The 16,974-nt window shown below is 52.6% G+C and overlaps 1 protein-coding gene across 1 annotated transcript in view; it reads right to left on the bottom strand.

Annotated features, from left to right (window-relative positions):
- Positions 1 to 514: 514 nt before the first annotated feature.
- Positions 515 to 16,974, bottom strand: part of LOC309601928 (uncharacterized protein) — a gene marked incomplete at both ends in the record, with an annotated part of 39,580 nt that continues 23,120 nt past the window's right edge. Inside the window, 3 exons of the mRNA XM_082335182.1 lie at positions 515 to 679; positions 1,485 to 1,589; positions 2,395 to 2,648. Of these exons, the coding sequence (XP_082191308.1) occupies positions 515 to 679; positions 1,485 to 1,589; positions 2,395 to 2,648 (524 nt within the window). The remainder of the gene's footprint in view (positions 680 to 1,484; positions 1,590 to 2,394; positions 2,649 to 16,974) is intronic.

The raw sequence follows: 16,974 nt of genomic DNA, 5'->3' as shown, positions 1-16,974 counted from the left end.
ACAGGAGTTGGATGCTCCCAACACATTGCGCTGTGCCGAAACCACCCTCGCACGGCACGCCTGTAGCGTCACATACAGTATTTTCTAAAGTTTTAGCAGCAGCCCACACTGGCTTTATGTACATTTGCGTACCACTTCCAAAAAGCTAAGCGCCTGCTTCCTGCAAGACGCAGGAGACTGCCAAGCGGTTCCAGCGTCACGCTTCAAGTGACTGGGCAAATCGCTATCTATCTACAGAACACCGTTAGCAGACTGAAACATTCCACATACTTACACTCCGGGGAGACACCGTTTTAACTTGCAGAACTATTCCCCTCAGTAAGACGCACCAGACAGAGGTGATATCCCCATGCTAAGTCTTTATTGTGCAACTGCTGCTCAAAGCTTTTATTACCTTCCACAGGCACACGTCACAAAAAATTAGACATCAACAGTGGCTAGACTGACGGGCAACAGACGAAATCCATTCGGTGGCGATTTGTACACGTGCAGCAACTCCTGTGGTGCAAAAATCTTAGCCAGGCGGCCAGCCCAACTGACGGCCACCCAGAATACGTAGATGTACGTGACAGACAGGCTGCCCACCCTCGGGCCCTTCGTCCGCAACCGTCCGGAATCCATTGGTCAGGCCCAGGTGAGCAGCACGCTTCTTGCCAACAATCACTAGATGCTCAAGAAGCTGGAGAAGGAAGTACAAAACCATAAATAAATAAAATCAAAAGCCACACGCAAAGAGGGGAGAGGGCAGGGAGGGAAGGCATGAGAGCAGAGAACCACCCAGAGAAACCAGTTCGCCAATTCCTAGCAATTCAACCATTGCGCTTCAAATTACTGTCTGTCCGCCTGCAACTGACATTTTCCAAGCAAAGCTACAAAGACCAAGTAGGCACACTGGGGGGGGGGCGGGGGAAAGAGCCACGCAGTTTTTTTCAGGCTCGACGGTAACGGACTACAAAACGGCCACAGAAGCTAAGCTCGTCTCCGGGTTCAAGCCCCCATTATACCTTTGGGCAACATAAGCCATTCGGGCGGAAAAGAAACTTTAGGCTGTCTTTGCATGGGTTGACAAAGCCTTTGAACTTGACTTTCATAGCTAAAAGCAAAGCACCCGGCACCTCTCAACCAGCTTTGCCCTTCCTCAGCCCTGACCTACCAAAAACCCCAAGCCCTCTTCTCCGCATTAGAAGAAGTACTGCTGCTCTTACTCCAAACCATGACAATAGGCATCAGACTGCGCCCCAAAACAACACCGCATTTTGCACCAGAAGTACATACCCAGGGACGAGCATTGCTTTATATCGCTACTTTTAGTCAAAAAGCTCAATCCCGTTGCAAGCTAGAGGCAAAGGATTATAGCGCCAGAAAACCCCAAACAGCCTACTGTGCCCTATCAAGGGGGAAAGGGGGGGATGGGAAAGAGTCCAGTAAATTCAGAACTAATTACAGGTACAGTTTAGCATACAGAACGCTTCCACGGTACTTACAGATTCGCCAGAATCTTCTGCTTCAGATAACCTGATAATTGGCTCCTTCGGCATGACCAGGACAAGCGTCGGAGCTTGGGGTGAAAGATCGTGGAACGCGAGGCGCTGGAGGAAGAGTATAAAACAGTTAAAACGCAATTGGCTTCAGAGAAAGGTAATAGCTTCAGCAAATCAGTATGCCCCACTGAACTCGTACAGAAGCAGATCACCAGATACCCCAAACACAAGCCGAAACGCTGATTTCTCTTACGCGATGTTAGTACTTTCTATTAACTCATTACGGTCACTGCTCAGACGTTCGCTGTTTACATACATACGCGCGTGCGTACGCACACCGGGAAGCCCCGAGGAGATTGACTGCGTGTGCTTAATCTAAGGTTTCAAGACTATCCTCCTACACGAGGCAGGACCACTCCCACCCCTCGGCAGCAGCAGCAGCAGCAAACTTTGCACGACTTGCGGTGCCAAAGGGATATCACGCGGCAAACGTCTGCGGCTGCCGCCAAGTGCGTTACCGTCAGAGGCCCTCCTCTGCGCGCGCGCACGCACGACACGGTGGGGCTGGGAACCGAGGCGAGCCGGACAGCACCAGCAACCCAGTACGCGCCGCGGCAGCCGGGGAAGGGGGGGGGGGGCACCGAAGAAGCGCGATGTTTTAGGGATGGTGCAGTAGAGAGCGCCACAACCCAGAAAGGCCCCGCCCGTCCCCCGTCCCTCCTTCCCTCCCTCCTTCCCTCCAGCCACCCGCAGCAACGCCGCCACCCGCCCTGCCGCGCTCCCGGGCACCGCGCAACGGGTCCTCGGCTCAGGGTGCCTGCGAGCGCGGGGGGAGGGGCGAGGGGGGGAAGGGAAGGGGACGGGAGGGGAGGGCAGGGAAAGGGAACCGCGCACAGAGCAAAGCCGCGGCTACCTCCTCGTCCTCGTCGATGACGTTGGCGGGGAAGCGCCTTGCCGATGACCTTTCCGAAGACAGAAGCGGCGCCACCGGGCCGGGCGGCCCGCGCCCCAAGAATCTCGTCAGCCACGACAACGCCCCTTGTCGCCCCCGCGCTTCCTCCACTCGGCCAGGCCCTCCGCGGCGCCCATTGGGCCGCCAGATCGCCGCCGGCCGATCCCGCGTCTCGACTGGCTGTCTCGTCTGTCGTTTTCGCTTGTCCTCGCCCCCTCGGCGGGTCCGCCCTCGCCGACCTGGTGCTTACCGGGGCTCGGGGAGTTTGCGTGCCCTCGGGGCGCGGAGGGATCCGGCCTGGGGGTGGAGGGATCTGTGCCGTGTAGTGCTGCGACCCCGTGGGCGGGCAACGAGGTCTCAGAAGAGGCTGTTGTAGCTAGAAGGACTATCTATTGTTATTTATTACCGCATCGAGTCCGCCCCAAACGTGCTTGTGGCTTTTTGGTGCTGCTCCCTCCAGTCAAACGACTGCTTTTGCCAGGGCAGGGCAGGCCAGGCCTTAACTTTTCAGAACGTTTCGCAGAACCAACAGAAGCTGCTCGAAATTGTTCCCTGAAAGCCCCGCTTCAATTGCAGACGTTTCTAAGCTGCACGCCTCCTGGGAGAAAATAAAATACAAAGCGTGTGTTCGGCACTGGTGGCTCGAGGGCTGGAGGGCAGATCAAGCTAGGATTTGCGCTAAGCTGGGTAGGAGGCTTTTAGAAAAACAGGCGGTGCCCCCAAAGCCGCCCAAGGGTGGTCTGTGGTGCCCTGCACCCCCGGGGACAGCGAGCAATTCGATTGGGCTACACAACTGTGTTGTAACATATATAAACCCTGCTTGCCTCTATATCGGGCCAAGGATATCCTTAGCCTTCTTTGCGGCAAGGGCACGTTGTCGGCTCACGTTCAACTTGGTGTCCACCGGGAGCCCCCCACGTCCTTTTCTGCAAAGCTGCTTTCCAGCCGGTCGGCCTCCAGCATATACTGGTGCATGGGGTTGTTCCTCCCCAGGTGCAGGACCTTGCGCTTCCCCTTGTTGAACCCCACGAGGCTCCTGCCTGCCCGTTTCTCCAGCCTGTCGAGGGCCCTCTGGACGGCAGCGCAACCCCCTGGTGTATCAGCCGCTCCTCCCAGTTTTGTATCATCAGCAAACTCGCTGAGGGGCCTGTCTGTCTGTCTGCCTGCCTACCCATCATCCGGATCGTTAATTAGGATGTTGAACAGGATCGGGCCCAGCATTGACCCCCGGGGTCCACCGCTCGTTCCTGGCCTCCAACTAGACTTCATGCCACTGATCACCACCCGCTGGGCCCAGCTGTTCAGCCAGATTTCAACCCACCCCACTGTCCGCTCATCCAGCCCCTACTTCATCAGCTTCTCTACGAGGATCTTACGGGAGACGGTGTCAAAAGCCTTCCTGAAGGCTAGGTACACACTATCCGCTGCTCCATCTTTCTTATAAGCCCCCTTCAAGTATTGAAAGGCCGCAATAAGGTCTCCCCGGAGCCTTCTCTTCTCCTCAGCCTTTCGTCATAGGAGGAGAGGTGTTCCAGCCCTCTGACCATTTTCGTGGCCCTCCTCTGGACCCGCTCTAACAGGTCCACGTCTGTCTTGTACTGGGGACCCCAGAGCTGGGCGCAGGACTCCAGGTGGGCTCTCACGAGAGCGGAGTAGAGGGGGAGAATCACCTCCCTCGACCTGCTGGCCACGCTCCCGTTTACGCGGCCCAGGATTCGATTGGCTTTCTGGCCTGCAAGCGCACACTGCCAGCTCGTATCCAATTTTTCGTCCACCGGTACCCCCGAGCCCTTCTCTGCAGGACTGCTCTCAACCCATTCATCACCCAGTCTGTACTGATATCGGGGACTGCCCCGACCCAGGCGCAGGACCTTGCCCTTGGCCTTGTGGAACTTCACGAGGATCGCACGGGCCCACTTCTCCAGCCCGTCAAGGCCCCTCTGGATGGCATCCCTTCCCTCTAGAGTATCAGCTGCACCACTCAGCTTGGCGTCGTCCGCAACCTTGCAGAGGGCGCGCTCAATCCCACTAGCTATGTCATTGATGAAGATATTAAACGGTATTAAACGGTACAGGGAGACCTCATCGCTCTCTACAACTACCTGAAAGGAGGTCGTAGCAAGGTGGGGCTCGGTCTCTTTTCCCAAGTAACAAGCGATAGGACGAGAGGAAACGGCCCCAAGTTGCGCCAGGGGAGGTTTAGATTGGGTATTAGGAAAAATTTCTTCACCGAAAGGGTTGTCGAGCATTGGGACAGGCCGCAGAGGGAAGTGGTTGAGTTACCATCCCTGGAGGTATTTAAAAGACGTGTAGACGTGGTGCTCAGGGACGTGGTTGAGTGGTGGACCTGGCAGCGTTAGGTTAACGGTTGGACTCGATGATCTTAAAGGTCTTTTCCAACCTAAACGATCCTATGCTTCTTGACCGGCTGCCAAGGGTCCACCCAGCTGCCCCTCTTCCACAGGACAGGGGGAGAAAAGAGGATGAAAAAGTTCCTTCTGGAAATATCCACCTGCCAGATCCACAGGCAGCAGGGAAATATCGGCCCTCATAGTGCTGCGCTTTGGAGCTGTAGCTAGAAGGGCGTTGATAACACACCCATGTTTCAGCAGCGCTCCCACAGCATGGAGGCTGTCTCTCCAACCACCCCACCCCCAAAGTCCAGTAAGCTGGGGGTGGGCAAGAGGTTGGGAGGGGACAGAGCCAGGACAGCTGACCCAAAGTGACAAAGAGAGATATTCCTTACCATATGGCAGCATGCTCAGCAATAAAATCTAAAGGAGGAGGAGTTGGGGAGGCATTCCTTATTAAGATGTTTGTCTTTTGAAGCAACCGCGATGGGTACTGAGGCCCTTCTTCCCAGGAAGTGGCTGGCCAACACCTGCTGATGGGAAGTAGAGAATAATTTTTGTTTGTTTCCTTTGCTTTCACGTGCAACCTTTGCTTTTCTTTATTAAACTGCTTTTATCGCAATCCATGAGTTTTTCTCCCCGCTGTCCCACTGAGGAGGAGAGTGACAAAGTGGCTTGGTGGGCACCTGGTGGCAAGCAAAGGTTAACCCACCACAGTCCTTTGTGGTGCCCAGCATGGGGCACTGGACAATGGCAGTACTGACTTGTAGGTGTTATAGTTATAGTAGTTATTTAGTGTTGATAACACAGGGATGTTTTAGTTATTGCTGAACAGTGTTTATACAGCGTCGAGGTCTTTTCTGCTTCTCACACTTCCCCACCAGTGAGCAGGCTGGGGATGCACAAGAAGTTGGGAGGGGACACAGCCAGGACAGCTGACCCCAACTGACCAAAGGTATATTTCATACCATATGACGTCATGCTCAGCAATAAAAGCTGGGGGAAGAAGGAGGAAGTGGGAGATGTTGAGAGTTATGGCGTTTGTCTTCCCAAGTTACTGATAAGCGTGATGGAGCCCTGCTTTCCTGGAAATGGCTAAACATCTTCCTGCTGGTGGGAAGTAGTGAATGAATTCCTTATTTTGCTTTGCTTGTGCAAGTGGCTTTTGCTTTACCTATGTAACTGTCTTTATCTCAACCCACGAGTTTTTTTACTTTTACTCTTCCAATTCTCTCCCCCATCCCGCGTGGCAGGAAAACTATGACGTGGTTGCCATCACAGAGACATGGTGGGATGACTCCCATGACTGGAGTGCTGCAATGGATGGCTATAAACTCTTCAGAAGGGATAGGCAAGGAAGGAGAGGCGGTGGGGTAGCCCTGTATGTCAGGGACTGTTTTGATTGTCTAGAGCTTAATGATGGTGAGGATAGGGTTGAGTGTGTATGGGTAAGAATCAGGGGGAAGGCTAATAAGGCAGATATCCTGGTGGGAGTCTGTTCAAGACCACCCAACCAAGATGAAGAAACAGACGAAGTATTCTACAAGCAGTTGGCTGAAGTCTCACAATCTCTAGCCCTTGTTCTCGTGGGAGACTTCAACTTACCAGATATCTGCTGGAAATACAACACGGCAGAGAGGAAGCAGTCTAGGAGGTTCCTGCAGTGTGTGGAAGATAACTTCCTGACACAGCTGGTAAGCGAGCCAACCAGGGGAGGTGCCCCGCTGGACCTGCTGTTTACGAACAGAGAAGGCCTGGTGGGTGACGTGATGGTCGGAGGCTGTCTTGGGCTCATTGACCATGAAATGATAGAGTTTTCGATTATTGGAGAAGTAAGGAAAGGAGTCAGCAAAACCGCTACCCTGAACTTTAGAAGGGCAGACTTTGGACTGTTTAGGAGTCTGGTTGACAGAGTCCCTTGGGAGGCAGTCCTGAAGGGCAAAGGAGTCCAGGAAGGCTGGACGTTCTTCAAGAAGGAAGTCTTAAAGGCACAGGAGCAGGCCGTCCCCATGTGCTGAAAGTCGAGCAGGCGGGGGAGAAGACCGGCCTGGCTGAACAGAGAGTTTTGGCTGGAACTCAGGATAAAAAGGAGAGCTTACCACCTTTGGAAGAAGGGGCAGGCGACTCAGGAGGACTACAAGGATGTTGTGAGGTTATGCAGGGAGAAGATTAGAAAGGCAAAGGCCCAGCTAGAACTTAAACTGGCCACCGCCGTTAAAGAAAACAAAAAATGTTTTTACAAATATATCAGCGACAAAAGGAGGGTGGCTAAGGAGAATATCCCTCGTTTATTGGATGCGGAGGGAAACATTGCCACGAAGGATGAGGATAAGGCTGAGGTACTTAATGCCTTCTTTGCCTCAGTCTTTAATAGTCAGACTGGTCATCCTCAGGGTTTTCAGGCCCCTGAGCTGGGAGATGGAGATAGGATGCAGAATGAAGCCCCAGTTGTCGAAGAGGTGGCAGTCACCGACCTGCTCCTCCGCCTGAATGCTCACAAGTCTATGGGGCCAGACAGGATCCACCCAAGGATACTGAGGGAGCTGGCAGAGGAGCTTGCCAAGCCACTCTCCATCATTTGTCAGCAGTCCTGGTCAACCGGGGAGGTCCCAGCTGACTGGAAGTTAGCTAATGTGACTCCCCTCTACAAGAAGGGTCAGAAGGAGGATCCCGGGAACTACAGGCCTGTCAGCCTGACCTCGGTGCCAGGAAAGGTCATGGAGCAGATTATCTTGAGTGCCATTACGTGGCATGTGCAGGACAACCAGGGGATCAGGCCCAGCCAGCATGGGTTTATGAAAGGGAGGTCCTGCTTCACTAACCTGGTCTCCTTTTATGACAAGGTGACCCGCTTAGCGGACGAGGGGAAGGCTGTGGATATTGTCTACTTGGACTTTAGTAAGGCCTTTGACACAGTCTCCCACAGCATTCTCCTGGAGAAGCTGGCTGTTCAGGGCTTGGATAAGTGCACTCTCCGCTGGGTTAAAAACTGGCTGGACGGCCGAGCCCAGAGAGCGGTGGCGAATGGAGTCAAATCCAGTTGGTGGCCGGTCACGAGTGGTGTTCCCCAGGGCTCAGTACTGGGGCCGGTTCTGTTCAATATCTTCATTGATGATCTGGATGAGGGGATTGAGTGCACCCTCAGTAAGTTTGTAGATGACACCAAGTTGGGTGGAAGTGTCAATCTGCTGAAGGGTAGGAAGGCCCTGCAGAGGGACCTGGACAGGCTGGATCGTTGGGCCGGGGCCAACTGTATGAGATTCAGCAAAGCTAAGTGCTGGGTCCTGCACTTGGGTCACAACAACCCCATGCAATGCTACAGGCTTGGGGAAGAGTGGCTGGAGAGCTCCCCAGCAGAAAAGGACCTGGGGGTGTTGGTTGACAGCTGCCTGAACATGAGCCAGCAGTGTGCTCAGGTGGCCAAGAGGGCCAATGGCATCCTGGCTTATATCAGAAATAGTGTGGCCAGCAGGACCAGGGAGGTGATAGTGCCCCTGTACTCGGCACTGGTGAGGCTGCACCTTGAGTACTGTGTTCAGTTTTGGTCCCGTCACTACAACAAGGACATCGAGGTGCTGGAGTGTGTCCAAAGAAGGGCAACAAAGTTGGTGAAGGGTCTGGAGCACAAGTCTTATGAGGAGCAGCTGAGGGAGCTGGGGTTGTTTAGTCTGGAGAAGAGGAGGCTGAGGGGAGACCTTATTGCTCTCTACAACTACCTGAAAGGAGGTTGTAGCAAGGTGGGGGTCAGTCTCTTCTCCCTAGTAACAAGCGATAGGACTAGAGGAAATGGCCTCAAGCTGCACCAGGGGAAGTTACAGAACTGCTACCTTGGACTTTTGGAGGGCACACTTTGGCCTGTTCAGGAGCCTGGTTGACAGAGTCCCTTGGGAGGCAGCCCTGAAGGGCAAAGGAGTCCAGGAAGGCTGGACGTTCTTCAAGAAGGAAATCTTAAAGGCACAGGAGCAGGCCATCCCCATGTGCTGAAAGACGAGCCAGCTGGGAAGAAGACCGGCCTGGCTGAACAGAGAGCTTTGGCTGGAACTCAGGATAAAAAGGAGAGTTTATGACCTTTGGAAGAAGGGGCAGGCGACTCAGGAGGACTACAAGGATGTTGTGAGGTTATGCAGGGAGAAAATTTGAAGAGCCAAAGCCCAACTAGAGCTTGATCTGGCTACTGCACTAAAAGACAATAAAAAAAATGTTTCTACAAATACACTAGCAACAAAAGGAGGGCGACTAAGGAGAATCTCCATCCTTTATTGCATGTGGGGGGAGACATAGTGAGAAAGGATGAGGAAAAGGATGAGGTACTTAATGCCTTCTTTGCCTCAGTCTTTAATAGTCAGACCAGTTGTTCTCCAGGTACCCAGCCCCCCGAGCTGGAAGACAGGGATGGGGAGCAGAATGAAGCCCACATAATCCAAGGGGAAATGGTTAGCGACCTGCTACACCACTTAGACACACACAAGTCTGTGGGGCTGGATGGGGTCCACCCAAGGGTACTGAGGGAGCTGGTGGAAGTGCTCATCAAGCCTCTTTCCATCATCTATCAGCAGTCCTGGCTAACCAGGTCCCAGCTGACTGGAAGTTTGCAAATGTGACTCCCCTCTACAAGAAGGGCTGGAAGGAGGATCTGGGGAACTACAGGTCTGTCAGCCTGACCTCGGTGCCGGGGAAGGGTATGGAGCAGATCATCCTGAGTGCCATCACGCGGCATGTACGGGACACCCAGGGGATCAGGCCCAGTCAGCAGGGGTTTATGAAAGGCAGGTCCTGCTTGACTAACCTGATCTCCTTCTATGACAAGGTGACCCGCTTGGTGGATGAGGGGAAGGCTGTGGATGTTGTTTACCTGGACTTTAGTAAAGCCTTTGACACTGTTTCCCACAGCATTCTCCTGGAGAAACTGGATGCTCATGGCTTGGACGGGCATACTCTTCAGTGGGTAAAAAACTGGCTGGATGGCTGGGCCCAAAGAGTCATGGTGAATGGAGTTAAATCCAGTTGGCGGCCGGTCACAAGTGGTGTTCCCCAGGGCTCAGTAGTGGGGCCAGTTCTGTTTAATATCTTTATCAATGATCTGGACGAGGGGATCGAGTGCACCCTCAGTAAGTTTGCAGACGACACCAAGTTGGGCGGGAGTGTTGATCTGCTGGAGGGTAGGAAGGCTCTACAGAGGGATCTGGAGAGGCTGAGGCCAATTGGATGAGGTTCAACAAGGCCAAGTGCCGGGTCCTGCACTTGGGTCACAACAACCCCATGCAATGCTACAGGCTTGGGGAAGAGTGGCTGGAAAGCTGCCTGGCGGAAAAGGACCTGGGGATGCTGGTTGACAGCCGCCTGAACATGAGCTGGCTGTGTGCCCAGCATTCTGGCTTGTATCAGGAATAGTGCAGCCAGCAGGACTAGGGAGGTGATAGTGCCCCTGTACTCAGCGCTGGTGAGGCCGCACCTCGAGTACTGTGTTCAGTTTTGGTCCCGTCACTACAACAAGGACATCGAGGTGCTGGAGTGTGTCCAAAGAAGGGCAACAAAGTTGGTGAAGGGTCTGGAGCACAAGTCTTATGAGGAGCAGCTGAGGGAGCTGGGGTTGTTTAGCCTGGAGAAGAGGAGGCTGAGGGGAGACCTTATTGCTCTCTACAACTACCTGAAAGGAGGTTGCAGTGAGGTGGGGGTCGGTCTCTTTTCCCAAGTAACAAGCGATAGGACAAGAGGAAATGGCCTAAAGTTGTGCCAGGGGAGGTTTAGATTGGATATTAGGAAAAATTTCTTCACCAAAAGGGTTGTCAAGCATTGGGACAGGCCGCAGAGGGAAGTGGTTGAGTTACCATCCCTGGAGGTATTTAAAAGACGTGTAGATGTGGTGCTTAGGGACATGGTTTAGTGGTGGACTTGGCAATGATAGGTTAATGGTTGGACTTGATGATCTTAAGGGTCTTTTCCAACCGAAACAATTCCATGATTTTATAATAATCTGAGGGCCGTACCAGGCTAGGAAGTTTCCAGGTAATGTCTTTAACCCGAGCCCCAGGGAGGCAGCAAACTTTCTTAGAAGGCAGATCTGTTCGGCACATCAGGCCCTCTGTTCCCCTCAGAAGAGAGTCACCTATAACAATAACCCACCATTTTTTCTTCATGGAAGTGGTCATGATGTGGGGGATAGGCCTACTTGACCTTGGTGACTCCTCTAGCATAGATGAATCATCCACCTCATCATGTCCCTGTCCTTCCAATTCCAGAGCCTCATATCTGTTCTGTAAGGGCACCTGGGAAGGCAAGGTAGACAAGGAGAAGCTTCTCCCGCTGCCCCGAGGAGTATTTTGTTTCCATTCACCTCTGTCCCTCAGGTCACTGCCTTCTGCCTGGTGGAGAGAGAGTACGGGATCCCCCTTGTCATGTGTTATGCCGAGTTGACATTTCTGTTCCAGTGAGGGCAGAGTATGGTTCTGCCAGTCAGTCTCCTTCTCGGACTCCTGGATGCTCCTCAACCTCTCCAATTCCTCCCACCAAGCTAAGCAGTTCTTCTACCTGGGTGCACCTCTCACAGGCGTTCTCGCTACTGCCCTCAGACACCAGTAGAAACCTCAGGCACACCCTGCAGCCGGAGACCTGGATGGCTGCATGTTCCCTTGGGAGCTTTGTGGGGGTAGCTGCATTGGTCCCAGTGGGTGCTACCACAGGGGACACAGAGGACATCATAGCTTTTTGTTGGGTGGTCACCATTTCTTGAGCTCCCTGCAGAGGGATTATGACTAGTGGTGGGGGCCTGGGGGCAGGCAGTCTGGCTGGCAAAGCCGCAATCCCCCAGCGTCTTGGTGTCCTCTAGCAGCTGGTCATCTTTGCTGCCACCTGGTCCCTCCCCACACACAGCCCAAGGTTGTTGGGGGCCCAGAAACCAGAGAGGTCCCAGTTGACTGAAACTTTGCAAATGTGGTGCCCATGTACAAGAAGGGCTGGAAAGAGGATCCGGGGAACTACAGACCTGTCAGCCTATGGTTCTATGATTCTCCAGCATGGACTATCCTTGGGACACAATCCCTTCAGAGGTATACCTGCTGCAGCATCGACATAACCATGGCCACAGACGCTTCGAGGTGTAACTGCTCTGGTGTGGACGCATCCACAGGTCACAGTCCCTTCAACTCGAGTTCACACTGGAGTTCCAGCTTGTCCAGTACAGCAGCACAGAAACAGCAGTGATACCCTGGCCATCTGCCAGCCCAGACGCATCGCCATTGCTGTTGTCAAAATGTTCCCAAGCAGAGTAGAGTAAGATGATAAGCAGTACAGCAAGCAGCAAAAGCAAAAAGCAGCCACTAACGAGCACTAGACTCTAATATACAGTAAGGCAAACAAACCCCATGGCAAGCACAGGAGTCTGCCAATTAATAGCTAAACAGCAATAACAGCTATGAATTCAATCTAGCACATTCCAATCAAATATGTCATTATCTTGAACCCTTCTGTCCCGATCCAATGTCAGGGGAGGTTTCAATACGATCCCAAGGACGAGATTAAGACGCAAACGAGGTCAGATGCCATACAACTCTTTGACTTTATTTCGGTGAACAAAGGGGTGAGGACCGGGTAGGGAGATGGGGGGAAAAGAGAGGGAGGGAAAAAGAGCAAGAGAGCGGGCAAGAGAAAAGAGAGAGAGAAAGAGCGTGCTCAGGCAGGTGAGAAGAGGGCCACATGGGGGAACTAGCTACCACCACTCCAAGTCCGGTGTTATCCCATCAATCAAATGTCCAGTCGGTTCAGCCTCTGCGTCTGCAGGAGCAGCTTCCCAGGAGTGTGCAGGGTAAGAGGAGAAGAAGAGGAGGAGACCCTCAAAAGGCGCACGCGGTCCTTTTATAGGGCCATGCACATGCGCAGAACGTGTCTGCGTACGTGCAGTTCATGGTCCTGCCTTTCGCGCCCTGGTCTCTGCGCAGGCGTCCTGTGGTGGTTTCGTCGGGGGCTGGATGTCGAAGCCAGAAGATGGCGGTATAACGGCAATGTCGAGACAATTCTGGTTGCATAACAGTCCTCGACACCACCCCGTGGCTCGACATTGCAGTCTTCACAGTGGTAGGAGAGGTGGGGAGAGAGAGAGGGGGAGAGAGAGAGAGGGAGAGAGGGGGAGAAGGAGGGAGGGAGAGAGAGGACAGAGCAGAGGTGGAGACAGAAGCAGAGAAAGAGGGGAGAGGGTGGAGGAGAAAGGTGACATGGGACATGGTAAGAGAGCGCTCAATTGCAAACAAACAAACGGGAACATTGTCCAATGTAAACACTCTTTTTCCTTAACCTTTCTAAGCTTAACAATATTTAACTTTATAGAACAACCCTGAGAAATCTGTTGGGCGAGGTAGTTCACCATTATAACAAGTACAGAACGACCGGTGAGCATGACATGGGTAGGAATATGCAATTTCCTTTTTTAAAGAGGTCTGAACAATGGTTATTGTGGTGGGTTCTACCTGGCGAGTGGCACGGATTCATTTTACGCCATCGGGTGAGGTGGTAGGTACGAACTGCATATTAGATACCACATATCATATTAGCTGAACAAAGCAGGGGATTATACAGGGTAAAAACATTAAAGTGGCAAACGCACATAACAAATATAAGAGCAACTGTTTCACCCAGGGCGCCCCCGGGAGCCAGGACCATAGATTACCATTCCAACCGTTCCAGGCCTGGATGGGGACGTGGGCTATTTTTCTAATGTCTTTGGTTAATTGGAGGACTACCTCGCCTACATCATCTATTTCTAAACAACAGTTAGAGACGTTTAATTTCCCACATAACCCTCCTTCTTCAGCCAGTAAATAATCTAAAACCATGCAGTGTTGAAGGATTGCCGTGCGCATTTGTTGAGACTGTTGAGTTAAAAGATCTATAGCGTTGGCGGTTTTATTGGTAATTTCTAAACCAGCTTGTAATCGGATTATATGGTTCAAATTATAGATTGGTTCCCTCGTCCCTGATATCGGTTCACTGGGGTTCCAGGTGACAGGCCCGTGATGTTGGATTATTCTTTCAGGAGGCCACTCATTTTCCCCCCATTTTTGTGTTCCACCTATGTTCACCTCAACAGCTCGCTTGCTGCAGGCAATCTTTCCGTCTTCCAGATTATCGTACAATCTTATCCCCAACTGAGAACCGTCTGTGTCTGGAAGAAGGAAGAATAAAGGCCGGATAATCCCCACATAGCAGACCCCTGACCAATGCGCTGGCAGTCGTTTATAGGCAGTATGTCCACAAATCCAATAATGGCCCCTTTTAGCTGTGGCCCCATTGGCGAATGGCCCCGCTGCATCCCCGGGGAACTGGAAATACATTGTGTTATCATTGCCCACGGGGCTAAAAAAGACGGTTGGGTTATTATTTGTCCGGCCGGTGCAATACCAGGCCCCGAAGTTGTTTTTCCATTCACAGGTTTGCTTGTAAACGTGGTCCCTAGATTGTTGGAGAATTAATGTTTTGTTTTTATTTGCCCAGTACCCTTTGAACCCTCGACTGCATCCGGCATTATCAAGCCACGCCCATATGGAGATACCCCTATCGGCATTTACCAACTTGTTCGTAAGTGTCCATTGGCACTTGCTTTCTCCCACATAGACCCCTCCTTTTTGAGTACGATTTAAACAATATTGCCCCACAGCGGGAAATTGAACCGGCCACGTTCCACTATCGCCCCAAGTGTCATTCGTGGTCTTACTATAATTACTCACAATTTGGGCTGGGGTGAGGGGCATGGACGTCCACGGCCAATTTGACAGCCCCAGAGGTCCCCTGCAAACCCAGCAATGACTTAAATTAAAAGCTCGGCTTACAGCTTTGGCTAATAATACAAATTCATTGTCCTTAAAGGGATCAAACGGGTCGGGGGAGGGTGAAGGAATTAGCCCTCTGCCGCTTTTATAGGTACATTCCCAAACTAGTATAACCACGAATAACATGTGCATCCTGATCTTCGGGTGGTGTGTGTCCAGATCGGCTGCTCCCTCCTGAAAAACAAAAGTAGAAGCAAACTCGCTTCTCTGGTCAGAAGGAAGGAACAATCCATTTAGCGTGAATTTTGCTGTGTATTGGTAAATCTTCACCCCCGCCCTTATGGGAATTGCTTCCAGCTCCTGTGCTAGAGGGTGGTGGGCTAAAGTGGGGGAGTGCTTGTATCCCTGAGGGAGCCATGTAAAGGTGTACTGTTGCCCCCCCCAGGTAAAGGCAAAATGATCCGGGTCCTGCGGCTACAGGGGGACCATAAAGAACATGTCTTTAACGTCAATAGTCGCCATAATAGGGTGTGCTTGCTCCTGAGTGGCGGCTATGAGCTCGGCAATGTTCGGTACAGCAGCTGTTAATGGGCCTGTGTTGGCATTCAGCCTCCGGTAATCTATTGTTAACCTCCATTTGCCATTTGGTTTTCGGACCGGCCATACCGGGGAGTTAAAGGGGGAGTGAGTGGGAACTATGATCCCCTGCCCCTTTAAGTCCTCCAGAACTGGCACGATTCCATCCCTGGCTCCCATCGGTAGTGGGTAGGGTTTTACATTTGTCAGTTTAGACGGGGGGAGGGCAGGCGCCGTTTGCAACAGGTGCACCTCCGCGCCGGGGGCTTCGGCTAACCGCCTGATCTGGGGGATGCTGAAAGACCACGAGTTTCCCTAGACGTCGCGCCACTGTCTACCCTTTAAAACGTCTATGCCTAAGAGATTCATTTGAAAAGATCCTATGGCCACCATAGTATTAACAGGGCCATCCTCCCCTGGTAACCATAGTGACACTGGGGTCATAGGTACCGATTGTGTCTTTCCCAGAGCATTTAAAATAATCAGGTTTCTAGAGGGAACCGAGATCCCACATCGTTCCGCTTCTGTTCACCTCAGTGCAGTAATTTGTGCCCCCATGTCGATTAAAAAGGTTACCTGTCTTTTCTTTGGTCCTACCACTACCGTAAGCAGCAAGTCTCCCTTTGCATTGCAGGTGAGTTGTCTTATGAACATCCACCCTCCGCCCTCCCCCTCACCTTCAGGGGGCGGAGGTTTTAGTTTTCCGCCACCTTGTCTTCCCCGGCTGGTTTCTCCCCAAAGTTTATCAGGGGTGGGGTGCTAGGAGTTGGCCTCGAAATGGCCCCTTGCTCTGACCATCTCCGCACGAGCTGCTCCAATTTCTTGGTTGGGAGCCCGTCCATTAAATCTCGGGGAATGCCTTTCTGGAGCCCCAACTGCCACAGTCCCTGTCGACTCAGGGGTTTTTCTTTCCCGGTCGGGTCCCGGCTGCTCCCAAGGGGTGATTGCCGCCCACTAACTCGTTCTGCCGCTCGCACAGCCCTGGTCTCGGTTCTTTGGGGTGGTCCACTAACAGGGCTGTATTTCCTCCTGAAGTCAATCATGTCCATACTTTCTTCCCTGGCCGCCAGTAGTCAGGGGTCATTATCCCCTCCCGAGCGGCTGCAATCCTTTCTTCCCCGGGGGGTGTTATAAATCCGCCCTTGCAATTGGATCCCAAAGGGTTTCAGGGAGTCCGGAAGTCCCCGTATCAGGGGGGTCATTCTCTCCGGGTCTACAGGCATTAACATTGGGGAGCCCAGGCTGGACTTGAGCTCGCGGTCATACATCATCTGAAGGCATGCCACCTTTTGCACACTCTCTACTAATTGATCTACTGTGCCCGTTATAGCTAAGGGGTCTCCCCTCTCCAGGGGGCTCAACCCCCCCGGCCCAGTATGCGGCTCTCTGGGTCAACGACCATGGGGCTCGGAGATCGCCCGTAGTTAAAAACACACCCGGACCCCAATACCCTTCTGCCTCTTTTTCTGACAGTAAGATCCCATCCCCCCCCCCCCCGACAAAGACACTCTCCACATGTACTCGGTCTCCGATTCCTTTGTATTCCTCGCAAAGTCCTTTCTCAGCTTTGCTAGTTCAGTTGCGGTAAACGGGACCTCCTTAGTAATAACTTGGGGACGATTGTCACCCTCGTCCTCATACACATACTCCGTTTTGATCAGCGGGTACATGTGGGGGGGCTCTCTACGGTCTCTTTGGCTCTTTGCAAATCCCCCTGGGGGTAGATCTGCTGTATCCCCTTCTCCGTGAGCGTTGTTTCTACCCTCAGCGGTGTGTCTGCTTCCCTTAAAAGTTGATTTTTCAACTCATTTTTTAATATCGCATTTTGGCGCCTCTCCTCCTCCAACTGTTCCTGC

This window comes from Platalea leucorodia (assembly GCF_965183815.1).
Source record: "Platalea leucorodia genome assembly, chromosome: W".
NCBI classification, from domain to species: domain Eukaryota; kingdom Metazoa; phylum Chordata; class Aves; order Pelecaniformes; family Threskiornithidae; genus Platalea; species Platalea leucorodia.
Note: the sequence above shows the minus strand (reverse complement) of the source record. Positions and strands in the feature narration are given on the sequence as shown.